The sequence below is a fragment of the Phyllopteryx taeniolatus genome, chromosome 1, assembly GCF_024500385.1.
Source record: "Phyllopteryx taeniolatus isolate TA_2022b chromosome 1, UOR_Ptae_1.2, whole genome shotgun sequence".
Taxonomy (NCBI): Eukaryota; Metazoa; Chordata; class Actinopteri; order Syngnathiformes; family Syngnathidae; genus Phyllopteryx; species Phyllopteryx taeniolatus.
Genome location: NC_084502.1, coordinates 5105059 through 5125528, shown reverse-complemented (window position 1 = coordinate 5125528; position 20470 = coordinate 5105059). Strand labels below are relative to the sequence as shown.

At 44.5% G+C, this 20470-nt stretch overlaps 1 protein-coding gene and 1 long non-coding RNA gene across 4 annotated transcripts; one reads left to right on the top strand and one right to left on the bottom strand.

Annotated features, from left to right (window-relative positions):
• The first annotated feature begins 735 nt into the window (after positions 1-735).
• LOC133473425 (vascular endothelial growth factor C-like) lies at positions 736-20463 on the top strand. 2 transcript variants are annotated; one of them, XM_061765110.1, is made up of 8 exons: positions 737-1442; positions 8957-9191; positions 9273-9463; positions 10147-10277; positions 11116-11219; positions 11806-11940; positions 13398-13599; positions 19357-20459. In XM_061765110.1, the coding sequence occupies exons 1-8, from the start codon at positions 1341-1343 to the stop codon at positions 19466-19468; spliced, it is 1212 nt and encodes a 403-aa protein (XP_061621094.1). In that variant the 5' UTR covers positions 737-1340; the 3' UTR covers positions 19469-20459. The 2 variants fall into 2 exon arrangements, with proteins under 2 accessions (XP_061621139.1, XP_061621094.1); XM_061765155.1 differs by lacking the exon at positions 13398-13599 and having other exon boundaries at positions 736-1442; positions 19357-20463.
• On the bottom strand, positions 3367-13521 carry LOC133473547 (uncharacterized). 2 transcript variants are annotated; one of them, XR_009787173.1, is made up of 5 exons: positions 13375-13521; positions 11791-11924; positions 10129-10275; positions 7052-7137; positions 3367-6912 (listed from the first exon to the last, which is right to left on the bottom strand). It is a non-coding gene; the product is annotated as an uncharacterized LOC133473547 (long non-coding RNA). The 2 variants fall into 2 exon arrangements; XR_009787151.1 differs by having other exon boundaries at positions 3367-7137.
• Positions 20464-20470: the final 7 nt, after the last annotated feature.

Here is a 20470-nt window from a genome sequence, read left to right as displayed (position 1 = left end):
AAGATGGAGACAGCGCTAATCGGAATGTGGAATTTGGCTTGCGCACATTTCAACAGATAAAGCACATGTGCATGCAGACACTTGCCATCGTGTGCGTGCATGTGCGTCTCTCATCTTTGTCAAGCCTGCCAGCCATTGGGCCAAAGAAAACGGATGTTTTTTTTCACCCAGGCAAGCATTTCCCAGACACTCCCCTTTCATTTGGAAGTCTCGTCGGTCCCCTTGTCCTGCTTCACCTTGGGTGGCCGGGGGTGGGAATAACTCAGAAATTCAGGTTTCTGCTGTTCACATTTCCTCTGCGACACACATGACCTCAAAGCCTGAAAGTATGCAATGTTTGACCTCGGATGAGAAAAATGTATATCTGACGGCAACTTCCTTTTTTTTTTTTTTTTTTTTTTTTTTATTTATTTATCGGAGGAAGGACACCAGCCGAATGATGAAAAGCAGAAACCGTTGAACAGACAGCAAAAGTACTAGCGGCCAACAAAAAGGCACTTAAGAGACGCATTCATCACAGTTTGCTCCACTTGAGGTGAGAGCACGCAAATGTGAGTCTGGATGGAGGAAAGAAGGCATCTTGAAGATGATCATTTGGGGAAGGAATGTGGAGTCAAAATAGATCAATGTAGATAGATATCCGATGGCATCAAGGGAAGTGGCAGTGTAAGCGGTCATCGTGCATAAATCATCCGTCAGATAGTCGGCTCCGCCCACGAGCAACAAGCTTTCCACACTCTTGTCTTCTTCTTCATTTAGTCTTCCACAGGGACGTCTGCCTGCAGCTCTTCGACACTTCAAAGCCAGCGTTGCCCTTTGTCCATTTCCCTGAGAGAATTTGGAGCTTTTGCCCCCTCCCCTTCCCCGATGCTTTTCTGTCAGATTTTCGAGAGCTTTGCCCTGAAGGTTTCTTGGGCGAGAGGCGGATAATGTGAGCAGGAGACCGAGGGAGGGAAGAGCACAGCTGCCGCGTGAGAAGCAAAGACAAATAGAGATAAAGAAGGCGAGGACGTGTGCAAGTGTGAAGGGCGAGGACCAAAAAAAACAAACCAAAACAAAAAACCTTTTCCACGCTTGCCGTCCACCTGAACGAATGCAGCGAGACGAGACGTCACACGCCCACTGACCGAGCCGCGTGCGAGCCGCAGTGGAGCACTTTCTTCATCATGCTCGATTCGGCTGGCTTCCCGCATTGCAACAACCCGCGCCGGAACAGCAACTTCGTCCCCGGGTAAAATGACGACAGGACCCTTGTGAGCTTGTGGCAGCCTGTTACAAGCTTCCTCCTCCTGCTTTTTTGTTTTCGCCTCCCTCATCACCTTCACTTCAGCCTCCTCACTATGTTGAGACCAGCTGTACTCCTATGGATTCTTAATGTTAGCAACCTGTGCTCGGGGCAAGACTACATGGACTACTACGCAGCGGGAGACACGGGAACCCAGGTGAGAACGGCAAACATGGACCTTGGCATAACACCGAGTGCCTACAGTTTGTAGTACAGTAGTGCCTTGAGATACGATTTTAATTTGCTCCGTGACCGTCCTCGTAACGCACATCTCAAATCAGCTGTCCGCCCCGAAATGAATCCAAATGCCATTAATATGTCCCAGCCCACCCAAAAAAAAACAACAACAAATGTATTTGTGTATGTAATAATGAAAAATAGCACCATATAATGTACTTTATGAAAAAGTAATAACCTAATTAAATACAATGTAAAGTTTGTGCATCATGATTTATTGCTGCAGTTCAGTCATGGTGCTGCTCCTTCTGTTTTAATAGTAGCCATTTTTCATAGAGGATAAAGACTATAGGCCTGTGAGTATTGTTATATGATTGCATGTGTTGCGCCATCGCCCCAACAATCATTGCTAACGTTTAGCATTTCAGTGTCAGTTTAGTATTGTTTGTTAGCAATAAGCTAACCTAACTTTGTTTCAAATACACAAGGTGTAATTCTCTTTAAGTTTAGTTTGACAGTACATTTCAACTGGGGTTGAAATTGAACAGCTTGAAGCCTCTTTTCTGATGACTTGCTCACTAGTTGCTAAACTGCTGGTTACTGTGGAGTGAGTTGACTTGAGCTCACCGCCACCATCCAGCGTTTATATCTCAAGTTTATGCTTGCCAAAGTCAAAGCAAAATATTTTTAAGTCAGGTCACTCGTATCTCAAGGCACCGCTGTATTTGTAAGGTCACAGTGTTTCATTGTTTTATTCCTTTACGCAGCACTACAGTGGATTTGAAACAAAACAATCGACGTGACTGAAGTGAAGCTTCTCAGCTTGAACGAAAGAGGTTTCAAATATGGCATTCACCATGTCTACAGACTCGTGACCCAACTGTTAGCCAGTTAACAGCCAGCTGCTAACCTTGCACTAACAACAGCCAACTCTACACTCTCATTCGCTGACTCCCACGTCACACACTTTAGGGCCAGGCCCTGCCCTAAAAAGCCATACACATTCAAAGACACAGATACTACCGTGCAGAATCTGAGGATGGCCACCTGGAGCGTAACTCCCACAATAAATGACGGACTACGGTACATCAATTTTCAGGCCATCAAAATTATTTGGACTATTGACTAAGGTTAATTGCCCAGTTGCAGTCCCTTCCCTTGTTATTGCAAATGAAGCAGATATAAGTCCAGAGTTTAAATCAAGTATGGAGTTGGCATTGAGGCGCTGACTGCAGATATAAAGCCCAAAAAAGATTTAATTGCAAGTGAAGGAGGCAATCATTGTGCTAAAATAAAATCTGAGCTTTTGTTTGGATGTTGTTTTTTTGTTGTTGCTTTGAGCACTGTATGGTGGCAGTGAACTCAACTCTCTTTACAACAAGCAGCAGTTTGGCACGGTATGAACAATTCTTCAGAACGAGGCTTCAAGCTATTCAATGCCACTCCTAGTTGGACTTTACTGTCAAACTAAGCATCAAACAAAGAGAATTACACGTTGTGTAGCATTTAAAAACATCCACTAGCTTAATGCTAACACATAATGGGAAACAACACAGAAGGGCTAACAAATATCTACAGCTACATTATGTGGCGCTGTGTTATAACGCAATGGATATTTGGATACAAATGGTGCAGTAACATGTAGCCAGACATAATACTCACAGGCACATATTCTTTTCTTCTGCGAAAATCGACTCCTATTACTGCAACTTATTTACAGTAGTTGCGAAACTCTTCTGCAATTATGTCTGCATTAGTGAATTATACTGCCCCCGGTGGCCAAGTCACACACACCAGAAGTCAAGTCAAGTTTATTCGTATATCCCTTAATCACAAGTCTCAAGTGGCTTCACAGGCCCACAGTTGGCAATGATTGACAAAATCCCCTAAGCTAAACCCCCCTATCGGGCAAGGAAAAACACAAGACCCCCTCAAATGGGGGGAAAAAAGAAACCTTGAGAAGGGAGCGCAGATGGGGGGGATTCCCCTTCCAGGATGAACAGGCTGCAATGGATGTCGAGTGGGCGAAATTTATCACATTGTCTGGTGCTGTACAATGTTCATTAAGATGACATAAGAGCCCATTTAAAGAGAAAAGGCGCTGCAGGGTAGATGCCTTCGGACCTGACCCGGTCGGTCAGAGCAGAATGCTCCATGGCAACGACGACGGGAGCAGGAGCCACAATTAATTCATATGCTGCACAAACTGTTAAATTCTTTAGATTCTATGTAATTATGTTATTGTTATGTTTTTATAAAATACATTATCAAATGCTGTTTTATTAAAAACACATTACTGTGTGGTATATAGTAGAGGACTGCAGTGTACTTTATGCTCACAATCAACTACAAAGCCGATACGACTGTGCTTCACAATGAAAACGGATAATGACCCTAAATACGCTGTGAAAGCAATTGAGGACTTTTGAAGGTAAATAAATGGAATATTCCCCAATGGCCCAGTCGGTGGCCTGATGTCAAGCCAATTGAGCATGCCTGTCACTTACTTCAGACAAAAGTAAAGGCCGGCAGAACTACAAACAGGCAGCAAGTGAAAGGTAGCTGCGGTGATGGCCTGGCAAAACTTGTTGTAATTGTAAACAAGTACATAAAAAAAAAAAAACTTTTTAATGAGGAAAAATAACTATAATATTATGGCTTATAAACAATTTTTTTTCTCCAAACCTGCGATATATATTGCTATGTAAAATAATACAGGATCAGTGTTGGGAAAGGCACAAACTCTGCAAACTAGTTCAAAGTTCAGTTCATCGGTCCAAAAATAAACTAGTTCAGTTTATAGTTCATAATTCAAAATATTGGACTACGTTTACCGGTCCAAAAATAAACTCGTTCATAGTTCTTTTTTTCCCTCAATATGTTGCTGATGGCGGACGACTGGTTAGAGCATCTGCCTCACAGTTCTGAGGTCTGGGGTTCAATCCTGCCTGTGTGGAGTTTGCATGTTCTCCCTGTGCCTGCGTGGGTTTTCTCCGGGCACTCCGGTTTCCTCCCACATCCCAAAAACATGCATGGTAGGTTAAATGACAACTCTAAATTGCCCGTAGGTGTTAATGTTGCAAATGGTTGTTTGTTTATATGTGCCATGCGATTGGCTGGCAACCAGTTCACGGTGTACCCCGCCTCCTGCAAGATGATAGCTGGGATAGGCTCCAGCATGCCCGCGACCCTAGTGAGGAGAAGCGGCTCAGAAAATGGATGGACGGAGCTGATGTGTTATGACCCTCAAAATACTGCCATTTCATTTTCCCATTGTTGCCACCCACTGAGCCAGCTGCAGCTTTCACTGTACAAGTATAAAAACATGAGGAAAAAAACCTGTTGCTTGAATGGTGTTTTAAAAAGAGGAATTAAAACAAAAACAAGACTTTTGTCCTCAAATGTGCAAACAAAAACACTCAACACAGTATGACAGGAACGATGGTGAAAGGACATTGATAGCATTGCATTCCTTGCAGCTCCGGCTGACTATGTTAAGAAAATAATTTATCTATAGTCCTATTATAAAACGAATTCCATACTATCACAGTGTTTTAACTACAGCATTCTGATGCAAATAATTTTCCTAGTAATCCATTTTTACATTTATGTACTGCATTACAAAAGAACACATTCACTCCCCTGAACGCACTTTGTACACTCACGAAGCTGCCGGTGCAGCATGCCTTCAGTAGTTTCATTCTGAAGAGCTAAATAGGAAATGCAGCGTGTACATTCTTTCTATTTGCAGGTGCCTCTGCTGGTCGCTTTTAATATTACAGTTCATTCACTGTATATTACAGAACATTACAGAAATCGCAGCAGACCCTGCGATGTGACTCTTGCGCACATCTGTCTCCATGTTCCTGCACCGATTTGTGTTCAGATGTGTCGCTTAAAGAGTAACAACACCACCACATAGATCCTAATTGTTAGCCCGTGTCCCAATGGTGTTTCCCATTGTATGTTAGCATTAAGCTAGTGGAGGCTATGCAGTTGTTCTAAATACACGCGTAATTCTCTTTGTTTTATGTTAAGTCTTTGAGTAATCTTAAGCTGAGAGCGGCAATAAACAGCTTGAACCCTCTTCTATATTATGAATATTTACTTTTATCTGTCAAACTGATGGTTGTTATGAAGTGAGTTGAGTCACCTGCCACCCTACACCGCTTTTATCTGCAGTTAGTACTCGAGTCACACCCAAAAATCGGTCGATTAACAGCTTGTGTCTCGCAAAACTCTTAAGTCGGGTGACTCATATCACTGTATTGAAATGCAGTTATATTTCCAATCACGTCAATTGTTCAAATACGATTGAGTCCTGAAAATGGATGTACTCTACACAAAACGGCTGTATTTCCTGAATGGTAAATCCCCAATTTTTGTGATGCCTCTTCAATCAAATCCGAAAGCCTGCATTTTTTTTGGTCCATTTTTGCGGGTGTATAAAAGCGAAATAATACTTCTTGACCTTTACTTTGCTCCAAAATATTGGAAAAGTAATGACAATTCCTGTGAGTTGACATTGAAAGATGGAAACAAGATATGACCGTTTCGGCTTTTATTTGCAAGTACCGTATTTTCACGACCATAAGGCACGCTGTATTAAAAGGTGCAGTCTCAGTTACAGGGTCTATTTCTGCATTTAACACAGACATAAGGTGCACCGTATTATTGGGCGCAGGCATGGTAAAACATACGCTAGCTTAAAACAAACGGTAGCATGCATGCACGCTAAAACAATGTTTTTAAAAAGGCAGCGGTAGCAAAACTGAGTTCAGTTGTACTTTATTGAAGTATTTAACAATGTACTCACGTTATTTTTTGATCAATCCTCATCCACAAATCAATCAAAGTCCTCATCTTCTGTATCCGAAATAAACAGCTGGACAAGTTCTCCATCAAACGCGCTAGGTTCCCTCTCGTCATTGTCTGAGTCAGTCTCGTTGCCGTGCGGCTCCTCAGAAATGATGCCGGCTTTTACGAAAGCTCGAACAACAGTGCAAGCAGACATGTTAGCCCCAGGATCCACAATCCAGTCACAAATTGTGGCGGAACTCGCCCGGCGCTGCCTCCTAGACTTAGTAAAGCGGTGTTCGACCATCTGTCATCCATGGCTCCCATACCGCTCACAACTTCACTTTGAACGCCCTGTTTACACGGATGTCCAGCAGTTCGTCAAGCCTCGGGAATGATGGCAAGCTCAGAGTTGTTGCACTCAGTCGAATGGTGACTGTAGAGACGCTGCTCCCGGCTGTTCTTTGCTCGAGTTGGTCTTCCAACTCGGGCCACCTCGCCTTGTTTCAGCGTATTGGTTGTCTTTTTTTTCCCGTGGAAACTCAGCTTCGTCTTCTTGACTTGGCGAAGCTCGTTTTCCTGCTTCCTCCACTTGCAAACCATGGATTCGTTTATCTTGAATTCTCTCGTGGCTGCAGCTGCACCATGTTCCTCTGCGTTCACAATGAAAACGGATAATGACCCTAAATACGCTTGCAGTTTAAACTGTGCTTCATAAGCGCGTCTCTTTGTAGGTGCCATTTTCGGGGGTCCTTAGCCAAACCGATGCACATACCGGAACTATATACTTACCGGGGACGTGTCTTTAGCGTCCTGCTTCACGCGCACCCTTCCCCCTTTACGTCCGCAAGCTGTCCTCAGTCACGTCCACTTTTCCTCTGTATAAGCAGCGTGTCGGCAGGAAATGCTCCCAGTCAGTCAAGTGAAGCGCTCATTAAAGTCACACAACAACATTTACAGATTTTGGAACTCGGTGCACACAGAAGGCCATTATAAGGCACCACGTCCATTTTGGAGAAAATTTAAGACTTTTAAGTGCCCCTTATGGTCGTGAAAATACGGTATTTATATCTGGATCTGCAAATAGATTACTTAACACCATTTCATTTGAGTCCACCCATTTTTCACAAGTATTGACCTGACTCGTCACAGGTGTGTTTGTGTTTGGTGTTACATTGAGCATCATGGGAAAAAAAGTGGATGGGAAAGAAGTGGAAGGTTTTACACTGGCCAAGCCAATCTCCAAATTTAAACCCTACAAGGCTTGTATTTTACCAGATTTCACCCCCCAACAAAAATCTAAATAAATAAATTAATAAACTATCTAACAAAGGCTGTGATGAAAGCCTAGAAACACAACATAGAAAAAGAACGCAGAAGTTTGGTGATGTAATTAAACAGGGTCAGACAGAAGCTTTGCAACTACGGTAGACTAAAGTGAAAAAGTCATCCGTTCCAATTATTTTGCCCTCCTAAAAATACAGCGGTGCCTTGAGAGACATATCGCAAATCATCTTTCATCATAGCAATGAATGGAAACACTATTAATCCATTCCAGCCCCCTCTATTTTTTTAAATAAGAACAAAAGCACTATAAAATTAAACTATATAAAAACACACTAATGACATACTTAAATGTAATGAATTTAACAGTTTTTGTCACATTTTTTGCTTCATTTCAATGGGCATTACGCTGCTCCTTCTGGTATGCATGCCTTGGCCACCTGGGGGAAGTATAATACAGATATACACATATACTGTACATGGAGCCAGTCTCAGCTCCTTAGTATGCTGCAGTATTATTAGTCGTCATTCAGAGGATAAAGAATATATGCATGTGAGTATTGCTATATTAGCAGTCTGTGTGTATTGCTGCACCTTTTATGGTTTAATTATCTGCCGCTTAAAGGGTTATAACATCGCAACGCAGATGCTATTTGTTAGCCCGTTGGCGTTGTTAGGCTAGTGGACTTTAAGGCAAAGTCATTTGATTGTTTTAAATGCACAACATAGCAGTCGAATGACGTTTCTTAAATTGGGTCATTCGAATCTCTAGGCACCACTGTATGGTCTTTCGTTAGAAGAAATAATGCCGTCTTCCATGTTGCTTGTAAAAACATTGCTGTCAATGTACACCATGATAAGTGTTGGATGTCACATAGCTGTGACTGTAAAATGGAAATGGAGCGATTCATGAGGAAATGCAGTGAGAGCAGATCAAAGTTTCAGATTGTAGGTCCTTCCAATGATGGTGCAAGAGTTGGCGTCAGTTAACTGCCAGGGTAATGGTTTTCCTTTTTAAGAAGAATAAGAAAACGGGCTTTGAAGTAATTGAATACTGCTGCAGCTGGGCTAATGAAAGAACCATGAATATTATTCTTCCACTTTCCGAGAAGGGGACACACCCCAGAGCTGTGGACCGGTCATTGGTCCATCATGACCTCACAGTCCCACAGCAATGACCTCATGTCCCACTCACAAAGAACAACAGAAAAATACATGAATAGTTTTTTTTGGGGGGGGGGGCGGGGGGCATTTGTGAGCATGGGAGATGATACCACGCGCAGGCTTTACAAACAACTCCATTATTGTTATTATCTCGTTATATTACCATATCCATGGCTAGCTCAAAGCAAGAATGACTTCTAACCACTGTATGGGACTATGATAAGAATGTTGTATTCGTCTTCCCTCCAGGCTCCAGTGTTGTCAGATGACCAGGTCAGTTTACAGAGCGTTGTGAGCGTGGATGAGCTGCTGCGGCTTCTCTATCCTGAATACAATCTGCTTCAGCAGTGCCTGAGGAAGAAGTCATGGCACGCCTCTTCTTTCCCAGCCTCCTCAGCCAGCCCGGCGGTCCATTCAAACCGCGACGATCGGTGGGTGCAGCTGAGGGAGGAGGCGCTTTACAAAGTGGACGGCACCCTTGGAGGTAAATGCCGCATCGCCGTGCTTTTATGCTCTCAGAGTGTCATCAAGCGAGTCACTGGCTAATGCAATCAAACGTGATCAGTAATCCTAGAAGAGATCCAGCGTACCTCATGTCAACCCAGGGAGGTGTGCATTGAGGTGACCAAAGAGTACCCAGTATCCACCAGTCAGATATACCTCCCACCCTGTGTGGCGCTGCATCGCTGCGGTGGATGCTGCACCAACGGACGCTTTTACTGCACCAACACAAGTCACGCGCTCGTCAACAAGACGGTAAATATCAGCGCAGGCGCAGCAGGCCTCGCTCTGATGCCAGCACCATTTTCCAACCTTTAATGAGCCAAGGCACATATGAGGTGTGTCATAAAGGTTCCAGGACTGGCACTACAAAAGATATATTTCAAACCCAAACTACGGGTTTTCCTCTTCAATACAGGCCAGACGATTAACCAGCGTTTGCTTTGAGTTGCGGCACGACAACTTGTGGCCACTTCACCATGACAACGCACTTGCTCACAACGCCCTGAGCTTCTGACACCTCCTGGCCGAGAAGAACAGCCTTTAGTTGGAGCAACCTCTCTACTTACCCGACCTGGCTTCCATGTGATTTTTGTCTCCTTTCCCAAGCTCAAGGGGATCATCAAGAGGACCCATGTTAAAAGACTTGGACGACATCAAGTGGAGGATCCCAAAAGAATCCTTCCAGGAGTGGATGAAGACATGGCAAAGAATGCTGGGAAAGTGCGTTAGACTCCAGGGGGATTACTTTGAAAGGGAAATCTTGTCGTTTGGATTGGAAATGTATCTTTTGTGACACCAGTCCTGGGACTTTACTGGGACACCTCATATTTAACATTAGAAAATTCTCACTATATGTTGCTGGCATAGACAGATGAACAAAAAAATTTCTAGTGAATAAATGGAAGTACAACTCTCACCCTCCTCCATCCTCACAGCTGATGGAGCTATCGCCACTCAGGAAGGAGCGCTCAGTTGTCATGGTAACGTTCGTCAATCACACGAGGTGCGAGTGCTTCCTCAAGCGGCCGCTTCACTCCATCATCAGACGAGCCGCAACAGATCACCTGTGAGTCACATTGAAGCATGCGTGTGTCATGGTGCTGTGTCTACACTATATAAATAAGTGAGTGCACTGGTTCACAAAGTTTGGTACAAGTACCACTAGTGGTACGCAGGCTTCCTCTACTGGTGCAAGAAAGGATCACAGAATTAAATCTTCAAACAGTGCATGTTACAGTGATTTAAGTTTTTTTTTGTTTTTGTTTTTTGTTTTTTTACAATCCAGTACCATACATTTGCATTGAATATTGTTATACTGAAGCAGGAAATAAAAATGGATGGATGGATGTTTAACAAACGAAATTTTTTAATGTAACCTTTGTGTACGTTTTAATTGAATCATTGCCCCCATATTTAAGCGCATTATTAACATTCAAAGGGTGCATAATGTTTCAGTGGCTTACAATATTAAATACTGTATACTTTTTAGGAATACATTGGCCTCATTTTTGTTGAACACATAGGCCTACTACCTATTGTATTTTGATGCTGGTCATTATGGTGCTACTCGGATAGCCAAGAAAGGTGGCCATCGGTGTAAAAAGTTTGAGAACCACTTATTAGTGGTTTTCAATACATTGCATTTAATGAGTTATTGTTTTACAAAACATTAGGAACCTCCAAAAAGAAAAACGTACAATTTGCTTGTGTTCTTCATCTACATGTGTAATTTTTTAAGGTATCTCATGAACAATAGGCCTTTACCCATTCACTTGGAAGTTATAGAATTCTAAACAACACATAATTGGATTAAACCCCCTAGCTGGTCGGTTGTCATGTTTGACACCTCTGTATGTGTGTGTGTGTGTGTGTGTGTGTGTGTGTGTGTGTGTGTGTGTGTGTAGGTGTTCCCCTCCCACAGTCCCGTGCGCTTCAGCGTTCTTGTGGGATCCCATCAACTGCATGTGTGTCCCAATAGACGCCCTTAACTACTCGGAGAAAGAGACAGGTGAGACCCTTTTTTTTCCTGATTATGGACCTCTTCATTTGGGATTGCCATAAGAATTCTAGATAAGATAGTTTACTCATTTCGTCAGGGAAATTAAATGGTCACAGGAGCAATATTCACACATTTCTATACTTGAAACAACCAAAAAGTACAAAGACCAAGAGCAGCATTGAGAAGGAATCAGAAGAAATTTAAATATAATCCAAACAAGACAAAAATGAAGTCTTGCTACAGTAATATTTGTATGAGTGCAAAGTGGGAATTACATTATTGTCAGTGATATAAAATGATATAATGAATTCTAATATACCCAATATGACCAGAAAAATCCTTTTCACGGCACTGTATGTGTTATTATGCTGTTCTATTAACAGCACAAGTTCATGCTGCTGTCTTTCAGAAATATGTTGCGTAGTGTGTCATTTGAAATGGCATCCTCCACAAAATACTTGTCTCTCGTGCTTGCGAAGAGAAATAAAACACAGGCCTACTGCAACTCAGTTGTATTTACTTAACAAGGCCTGTATTTTGCAACTAACCGCTGATGCTATTCCAACAACTTTCTCTTTACCTCTGTGGCTTCCAGAGGCTTTGGACTCGGGGCTGCTGGCTCTCTGCGGCCCCAACAGGGTTCTGAAGGAGCCCAGCTGCGAGTGCGTCTGTCGAAACGGGCTCACTGAGGCCAGCTGCGGTCCGGGCTGGAAACTGGATCACAACACATGTAAGCGGCTGTTTTAAGTTATGTTGACAGAAATACACGCAGATAAATGAAATGGGGACTGAGCCCTGCATGAATAGGGAAAAAATGTTGAATAACGGACGCTCTCTCGCTAAATATTTATAATTGCCTTTAGCAGTGGTTCTCAAACATTTTACAGCAAGCACCACCAAATAAAGGGGTGTGAACATTATGCAGTTTGAACATTAAGACGATGCTTAAATATAGCAAAAAAACAAAAAAAAAAAAAAAACTGTACTTAAATAATGATTCTATTCAAATATAACTCACACAAAAAGGTAAATAAAAATTGTACCTAAATAAAAGTTTAAAAACAAACACTTAAAGATTAAATGTAAATGTATTCAACTTAAGTTAAATACAACTGAATGGTACTTTGGCAGTAGTTCCTTCGCATACCAGTAGAGGGAGCCCATTTACTACTAAATCTACTGCACTTTGTGAATCACTGGCCTTTAGTAATAGTTAAAACAGTAAATATAACAAACTACAATCCCAAAACATTTAAATTCCATTTCAAACTCATTTTACTACATTACCATTAAAAATAAATCTCACAGATAATCTGATTAAGTAAATGAGGCCGAAGTACGGATGTAGCAAAGCAAAATCAAGGTTGCGGCAAAGACTCTTCATAACCTCTGCTAACAACCCAGGCTTAACTTAACTCCTCCCCAACATAGAAATATTTTCATCACTCAGTGCGGACGCATCACTTCAACTTACTTCCTTGATCCCAATTTCTACCATCCTATTAGTCAGGGTTTTAGGCGCCATCTTGTTGCATTAATAGGTGAGTTTGTACTGAAGAAACATCCATCCAGCCATCCATCCATTTTCTACTGCTCATCCAAGGTCGGGTCGCGGGGGCAGTAGCTTAGCAGGGACGCCCAGACTTCCCTGTCCCCAGCCACTTCACCAAGCTCTTCCGGGGGGGATCCCGAGGCATTCCCAGGCCAGCCGAGAGACATAGTCTCTCCAGTGTGTCCTGGGTCGTCCCCGGGGTCTCCTCCCGGTGGGACATGCCCGGAAAACCTCACCTGGGAGGCTGAATCAGATGACCCAGCCACATCTGGCTCCTCTCAATCTGAAGGAGCAGCGGCTCTACTCTGAGATGCTCCCGGATGACCGAGCTTCTCGCCCTATCTCTAAGGGAGAGCCCGGAAACCCTCCAGAGGAAACTCATTTCGGCCGCTTGTTCTTTCGGTCACGACCCACAGCTCGTGACCATAGGTGAAGGTAGGAACGTAGCTCGACCGGTAAATTGAGAGCTTTGCCTTTCGGCTTAGCTCCTTCTTTACCACAACGAAGACGAATAGTTTAATTTGTGAAGAGCAAACTGCAAATAAGTATTGGATCACTGTAAGTCTTAAAGTAATGGTGAGCTATGTACAGTAATGGCTAGCGCATCAGTACCTGAGCAGACCGTTTCCCTGCAGGTGAATGTCAGTGCGAAGGTCAGGGCGAGGGGAAGTGGTGCCCCGTCGGCCAACGCTGGGACGAGGAGCTGTGCGGCTGCGTGTGCGCCGCCCAATGTCCCGGGAATCAACCCCTCAACCCCGACACCTGCCTGTGTCAGTGCAGAGAGAGTCCACAGTCGTGTCTGCGGCAAGGCAAGAGGTTCAACTCCAACACCTGCAGGTGAGCCCATTAAAAAAAAAAAAAAAAAAAAAGGTCACTGCTCTCACTGTAGCTCCTTTCCTAGTCATCAGTGTTTGTTTTTTCTGCTGGTTTGGTTGGAGTTTCTGCATGTGCTTGTTTTTTTAGTTCTACTTTCCATTGGTAGCAAATAAGGTACAAATACTTTGTTACCGTACTTAAGTAGAGTTTTCAGGTATTTGTACTTGAGTATTTAGTTAGCGATTTTAATTTGACTTCCTAAATTTTAAAATCTATCTGTACGAGTTCTGCAATATCCTGTATTCCATCCATCCATCCATTTTCTACCGCTTATCCGAGGTCGCGTCGCGGGGGCAGTAGCTTTAGCAGGGACGCCCAGTCTTCCCTCTACCCAGCCACTTCATCCAGCTCTTCCGGGGGGATCCCGAGGAGTTTCCAGGCCCACATAGGTGAGGGTAGGAACGTAGATCGACTGGTAAATCGAGAGCTTCTCCTTTCGGCTTAGCTCCTTCTTTACCACAACGGATTGATACAATGTCCGCAACACTGCAGACGCTGCACCGATCCGCCTGTCAATCTCGCGTTCCATCCTTCCCTCACTCGTGAATAAGACCCCAAGATACTTGAACTCCTCCACTTGGGGCAGGATCTCATCCCCGACCTGGAGAGGGCACGCCATCCTTTTCCGACTGAGGACCATGGTCTCAGATTTGGAGGTGCTAATTCTCATCCCAGCCGCTTCTCACTCGGCTGCGAACTGCTCCGGTGAGAGTTGGAGGTCACGGCTTGATGAAGCCAACAGAACCACATCAGCAAAAAGCAGAGATGCAATACTGAGGCCACCAAACCGGACCCCATCTACGCCTCGGCTGCGCCTAGAAATTCTGTCCATAAAAGTTATGAACAGAATCGGTGACAAAGGGCAGCCTTGGCGGAGTCCAAACCTCACCGGAAACGAGTCCGACTTACTGCCGGATATGCGGACCAAACTCTGACTCCGGTCGTACAGGGACCGAACAGCCCATATCAGGGGGTTCGGTATCCCATACTCCCGAAGCACCCCCCACACGACCCCCCGAGGGACACGGTCGAACGCCTTCTCCAAGTCCACAAAACACATGTAGACTGGTTGGGCGAACTCCCATGCACCCTCGAGGACCCTGCCAAGGGTGTAGAGCTGGTCCACTGTTCCACGGCCAGGACGAAAACCACACTGCTCCTCCTGAATCTGAGATTCAACTTCCCGACGGACCCTCCTCTCCAGCACCCCTGAATAGACCTTACCAGGGAGGCTGAGGAGTGTGATCCCCCTGTAGTTGGAACACACCCTCTGGTCCCCCTTCTAAAAAAGGGGGACCACCACCCCAGTCTGCCAATCTAGAGGCACTGTCCCCGATGTCCACGCGATGTTGCAAAGGCATGTCAACCAGGACAGCCCGACAACATCCAGAGCCTTCAGGAACTCCGGGCGAATCTCATCCACCCCTGGGGCCTTGACACCGAAGAGCTTTTTAACCACCTCAGTGACCTCAACCCCAGAGATAGGAGAGCCCGCCTCAGAGAACCCAGACTCTGGTCCCTCATGGGAAGCCGTGTCGGTGGAATTGAGGAGGTCTTCGAAGTATTCTCCCCACCAGCTCACAACGTCCCGAGTCGAGGTCAGCAGCGCCCCATCCCCGCTATACAGTGTTGATGGTGCACTGCTTCCCCCTCCTGAGACGTCGGATGGTGGACCAGAATTTCCGGCTTCCGAAGCCGTCCGGAAGTCTTTCTCCATGGCTTCACCGAACCCCTCCCATGCCCGAGTTTTTGCTTCAGCGACCACCAAAGCTGCATTCTGCTTGGCCAGCCGGCACCCATCAGCTGCCTCAGTAGTCCCACATGCCAAAAAGGCCCGATAGGACTCCTTCTTCAGCTTGACGGCATCCAACGGGTTCGGGGATTGGCGCCACGACAGGCACCAACCACCTTACGGCCACAGCTCCGGTCGGCCGCCTCAGCAATTGATGCGCGGAACATTGTCCACTCGGACTCGATGTCCCCCGCCTCACCCGGAACATGAGCAAAGTTCTGTCGGAGGTGGGAGTTGAAACTCCTTCTGACAGGGGATTCGGCCAGACGTTCCCAGCAGACCCTCACAATACGTTTGGGCCTGCCACGTCGCACCGGCATCTTCCCCCACCATCGGAGCCAACTCACCACCAGGTGGTGATCAGTTGACAGCTCCGCCCCTCTCTTGACCCGAAGGTCCAGGACACGACCACAAATTCGATCATCGAACTGTGACCTAGGGTGTCCTGGTGCTAAGTGCACGTGTGGACACCCTTATGCTTGAACATGGTGTTCGTTATGGACAATCCGTGATGAGCACAGAAGTCCAATAACAGAACACCGCTTGGGTTCTGATTGGGGGGGCCGTTCCTCCCAATCACGGCCTTCCAGGTCTTACTGTCATTGTCCACGTGAGCATTGAAATCCCCCAGCAGAATGATGGAGTCCCCAGCGGGAGCGCGCTCCAGCACCCCCTCCAAGGACTCCAAAAAGGGTGGGTACTCTGAACTGCTGTTTAGTGCATAGGCACAAACAACAATCAGGACCCGTCCCCCCACCCGAAGGCGGAGGCAGGCTACCCTCTCGTCCACAGGGGTGAACCCCAATGTACAGGTGCCAAGCCGGGGAGCAATAAGTATACCCACACCTGCTCGACGCTTCTCACCAGAGTGGAAGAGAGTCCAACCCCTCTCGAGAAGACTGGTACCAGAGCCCAAGCTGTGCATGGAGGCGAGTCCGACTATATCTAGTCGGAACTTCTCGACCTCACACACGAGCTTGGGCTCCTTCCCTGCCAGAGAGGTGACATTCCACGTCCCTAGAGCCAGCTTCTGTAGCCGGGGATCAGATCGCCAAGGTCCCCTTCGGCCACTGCCCAGCTCGCACTGCACCCGACCTCTATGGCCCCTCCCACAGGTGGTGAGCCCATGGAAAGGGGGACCCATGTTACCCTTTCGGGCTGTGCCCGGCCAGGCCCCATGGGTGCAGGCCCGGCCACCAGGCGCTCACCTTCGAGCTCCACCTCCGGGCCTGGCTCCAGAGGAGGGCCCCGGTGACCCGCGTCCGGGCAAGGGAAACCTGAATCCATTTATTGTACTCTTCATAGGAGTTTTTGGAGCCGTGCTTTGTCTGGTCCCTCACCTAGGACATGTTTGCCATGGTGACCCTGCCAGAGGCATAAAGCCCCTGAAAACTTAGCTCCTAGGATCATTGGGACACACAAACCCCTCCACCACGACAAGGTGACAGCTCAAGGAGGGGTATCCTGTATTCCCCATTGAATTATTAAAGATAATTTTTTTAAGGTGTTGGGTCAAAGAATAATTGGTGGCGAATGTGTTGAGTCTTGTGCCGGCCGTAAAAACTCTCAGCTTCTAGCTTTCAGAAGTTCTCCGTCTAAACCCAAGTGTATTTTTTTCAGTTGTTATAATCAGCTAATTTAGCCTTGTTTTTATTAGTCAGTCCACAATGCTAGAAAAGCGATGGGAACAAGTTGTTTTGATAGCATGAAAGTCGAGCCAACACTAGCTAACTCTTAAACAACATGCAACAATTTTTTTGCTTCTTCTCAGTACGAGCACTGTACTATATATAGAGGGAAACTATTTTCAAAAGTTTATTTTATTGTGGCAGGTTCGAACGGTTCTTGAATATAATAGACAGCAAAAATTCATGTTTACCTTTGCACTTAAATACATTTCAGTCTGTACTTACTTTTACTTGAGAAATCGGTACTTCTTTGGCCTTTTTTTTTTTTTTTAACACAAGTATCTGTACTTCTAAGTACAGAGGGAGTACCTTTGCAAGTCCTGATGATTTTATCCCAGCGGCAATGTCTATTCTCTCTCCTCTCACTTGTCTTTTCGCTCTTCCTTGTGTCCCCTTCTCTCCCCCTCATCCCTCTCTCTTACATCCTCTTCTCCTATCCCCTCCTCTATCTCTCTCCACTCCCCCCTCTTTCTGCTCCATATGTGAAGCGCCCTGAGACAACTTCTTTTGTCAATTGGCGCTATATAAAAACCATTGAATTGCATTGAATCATCCCATCACAAATTATGCTGTGCTGCATAATCACGTAAAGGCCAGAACTTTTCTTTCTTCTTTAATGAATAAGAGGCACCCAAATCTAAATCGGCATCAAACATGGTTCTCTCGAAACCTTCTCCATTTATGTTCTGATGCTTCCTTATATGGACACGAGACATCCCCAGCATCCAACCCCGTTCTTAGCTGCGAGTGTGCTGTGCAGTTCCCACAGCTCGCACGCGAGAGGCCTCTGACCCGAGAGGCCTGAGCTCGCTGACAGTGAGCAGAGCACAGCAGCCATCAGGCCGCCGCCGGGCAGCCGCAGAGATGGATGGAGTGACAGGACCGAAAGAAAAACACAAGGGGACGGGAGCTGAGCCATGAGGGAAAGTTCAGACGTGCTAGTGATGTGTCTCGGTGGACATTCTCAGGCGATTTGTGAGGGAAGATGTGACCACAAAAAGATAGGATTATGATGTAAATGGTTTAAATGAGCTTGTAGTTTTCATTATGCATGGGACTAGGGTTGCAAAATCATGACATTTTCAAAGTTGGAAACTTTAAATTGGAATTGACGGGAATGAGTACATATGAATAAGCAAGGAATTTATGTAATAGGCAATTTAAATATAGTTAGGGAAAATATATTTTAGCATAATCCTGACAACAAAAAGGGGATTTAATGCAAGTACAGTGGGACTTTGACTTAAAACACATTAACTGCCATTGACGGCTTTAGAAGTCATGTCCATGTTAACTGGGAAAGCTGGCAGTGAATTTTAAGAGTTGAAAGCAGTCGCTTTGTCGATTTTTTTGCTTTGTGTCTCGGACCAAAAGGTAGGAGTTACGTTCAGATACGCCACCGTATTGTGAAATGCACAATAAAATTAAGCAGTATCTGATTATATATATAATAAATACAATTTCAACATTATATCCCACCTTGAATACTGGAAAATTAGCATTTGTTGTGTGTCGCACCTTCCTAAAATTAGGCTTAACCATGATGTATAATAATGTTAAGCCTTTACTCATTATCTCAACAATAATTTTATTTCTCAAAGAAACAATTTAGTTTAAATTCACACTTTAGTCATGTCCCAAACTCATTACACCCTCTGAAAAATGTGGACTATTCCACAAGTCACATGTCCCACAGGAAGTTGCATCAGTCAGATCCTCCGCAGGCCTTGGGAAGACCAAAAGTGATTTGACAGATTTATTTTTCTGTTTATTTGATGATACTTCATCTTTGACCTGGGGGGTTTAAGTATGACTATATTTCATCTATTTGCTAATTTTATGCTAAAAACTCTAGTCATTTTCAGTCCTGTTACACAAATGAGTTGTAGTACAATAAAACAATGGCGCAAAGAAATAAAGTTAGGTCAGATGAGCCAATACACAATTTGAGTAGTTGAATATGGGTATTATCAGATTTAGATTTTGGGGAAAAAAGGTCAATTCAAGTTTGTTTTGAAAGAGTAACAACAAGCAGACTGCACCAATTCAATGGAATGGCCCTAAAATTTATGTTTGAATATACCTATTAAATTAGCCGCAATTCCCTTGTAAAGTTTACAATTGGGAATGTTTCACAGTTTAAATTCCCATGGAAATGTATCAGAAAAATGTCCACCCCTTTGTAACCCTTGTTGGGACTAATTAAATGTTTTCTTCTCTTCTTCCTTCTTTCCCAAGTTGCTACAGATTACCGTGCAGGACCCCCAGACGTGCGTGCCTATCTGGCTTTTACTACAGCCACCAAGTCTGCCAGTGCATCCCCAACTATATGAAGCCCGAGTGGAATTAGCCAATCGCAGAGGAGCAGAAAGACGCCAGTCGAGGGCGACATTTAAACCTTGGGAAACTTGTGGCCTGATACTGCAAATGAGACCAGGAGGTGGAGCAGAACAACAAATGAACAGTTATTGGATTACAACATACCTAATAATGATTTCAGGCGCTAAAAATGCTTTGGTCACATGGGAGAATGCAGTAAAAGAGGAAACAAAATATATGTGACTCACAGACTTCCAATTGTGGGCTCTCGCCCAATCGCACCTGGAGAGATGTCAGGACAGACGAGACCAATCTGCTTCTGGGCCAGCTTTGATACCTGCTGCAACATGTTGGAGCAAGCACGCCGACACTTTCCTTGAAATGGAAAGTGGAAGCAGATAATGACAGTGTAGACTAAAGATGAACCGAGCTCAAGGCAACTTTGCTTGGGGCTGTGAGGTGGAAGCATTCGGCCTTGCTGAGGTGTCGCGGCAGCATGAGTATGAACATGACACCGACGTTCAATCTTTTCAAACCAAACGTTTGCATTCCTACCAGAGGGTACAGACTGTCCGTCTTGTAATTGCTGCACACCAATTTTTTTTTTTTTTTTTTTTTTAAATACTCATTTAAACAGGTAATGCAGCTTCTGCTGCTGGGCTGATCTCGAGCTTTTAATTTAAATGATCCTTGGCAATATTAAATGTAAATATTTAATTTCATCATATTTAAAGTATTGTTCTTCTGTAGTTGTAAAATACTGTATTTAAGGCAAACAATTTCCCCCCAAAGTCAATGTTTTGATTAGTAATGCTGCCAACAGTGCTACAAGAACATATAATAGTTTAGGGCTCAAATCCAACTCTAGACAATGGAACTCGAGACAAAAAAGGAGGAGGGGAAAAAAAAAAAAAAAAAAAAAAAAAAAGTGAGCCTGAAGTGTTTCCTTTTACTTTCTGAAGTACTTTTTTCTCTTTAACTCTTTAATTAAATGATCTTCCGACAAATGTCTGGACATTGTTTATAATAATTA

Excerpts from the sequence above, each read along its gene's own strand:
- LOC133473425 (XM_061765110.1), top strand. The coding sequence starts at position 1,341 with ATGTTGAGACCAGCTGTACTCCTATGGATTCTTAATGTTAGCAACCTG. Across the intron at positions 9,192-9,272 it reads AGTGGACGGCACCCTTGGAG|TAATCCTAGAAGAGATCCAG; the intron begins GTAAATGCCGCA and ends AAACGTGATCAG. Across the intron at positions 9,464-10,146 it reads ACGCGCTCGTCAACAAGACG|CTGATGGAGCTATCGCCACT; the intron begins GTAAATATCAGC and ends CCATCCTCACAG.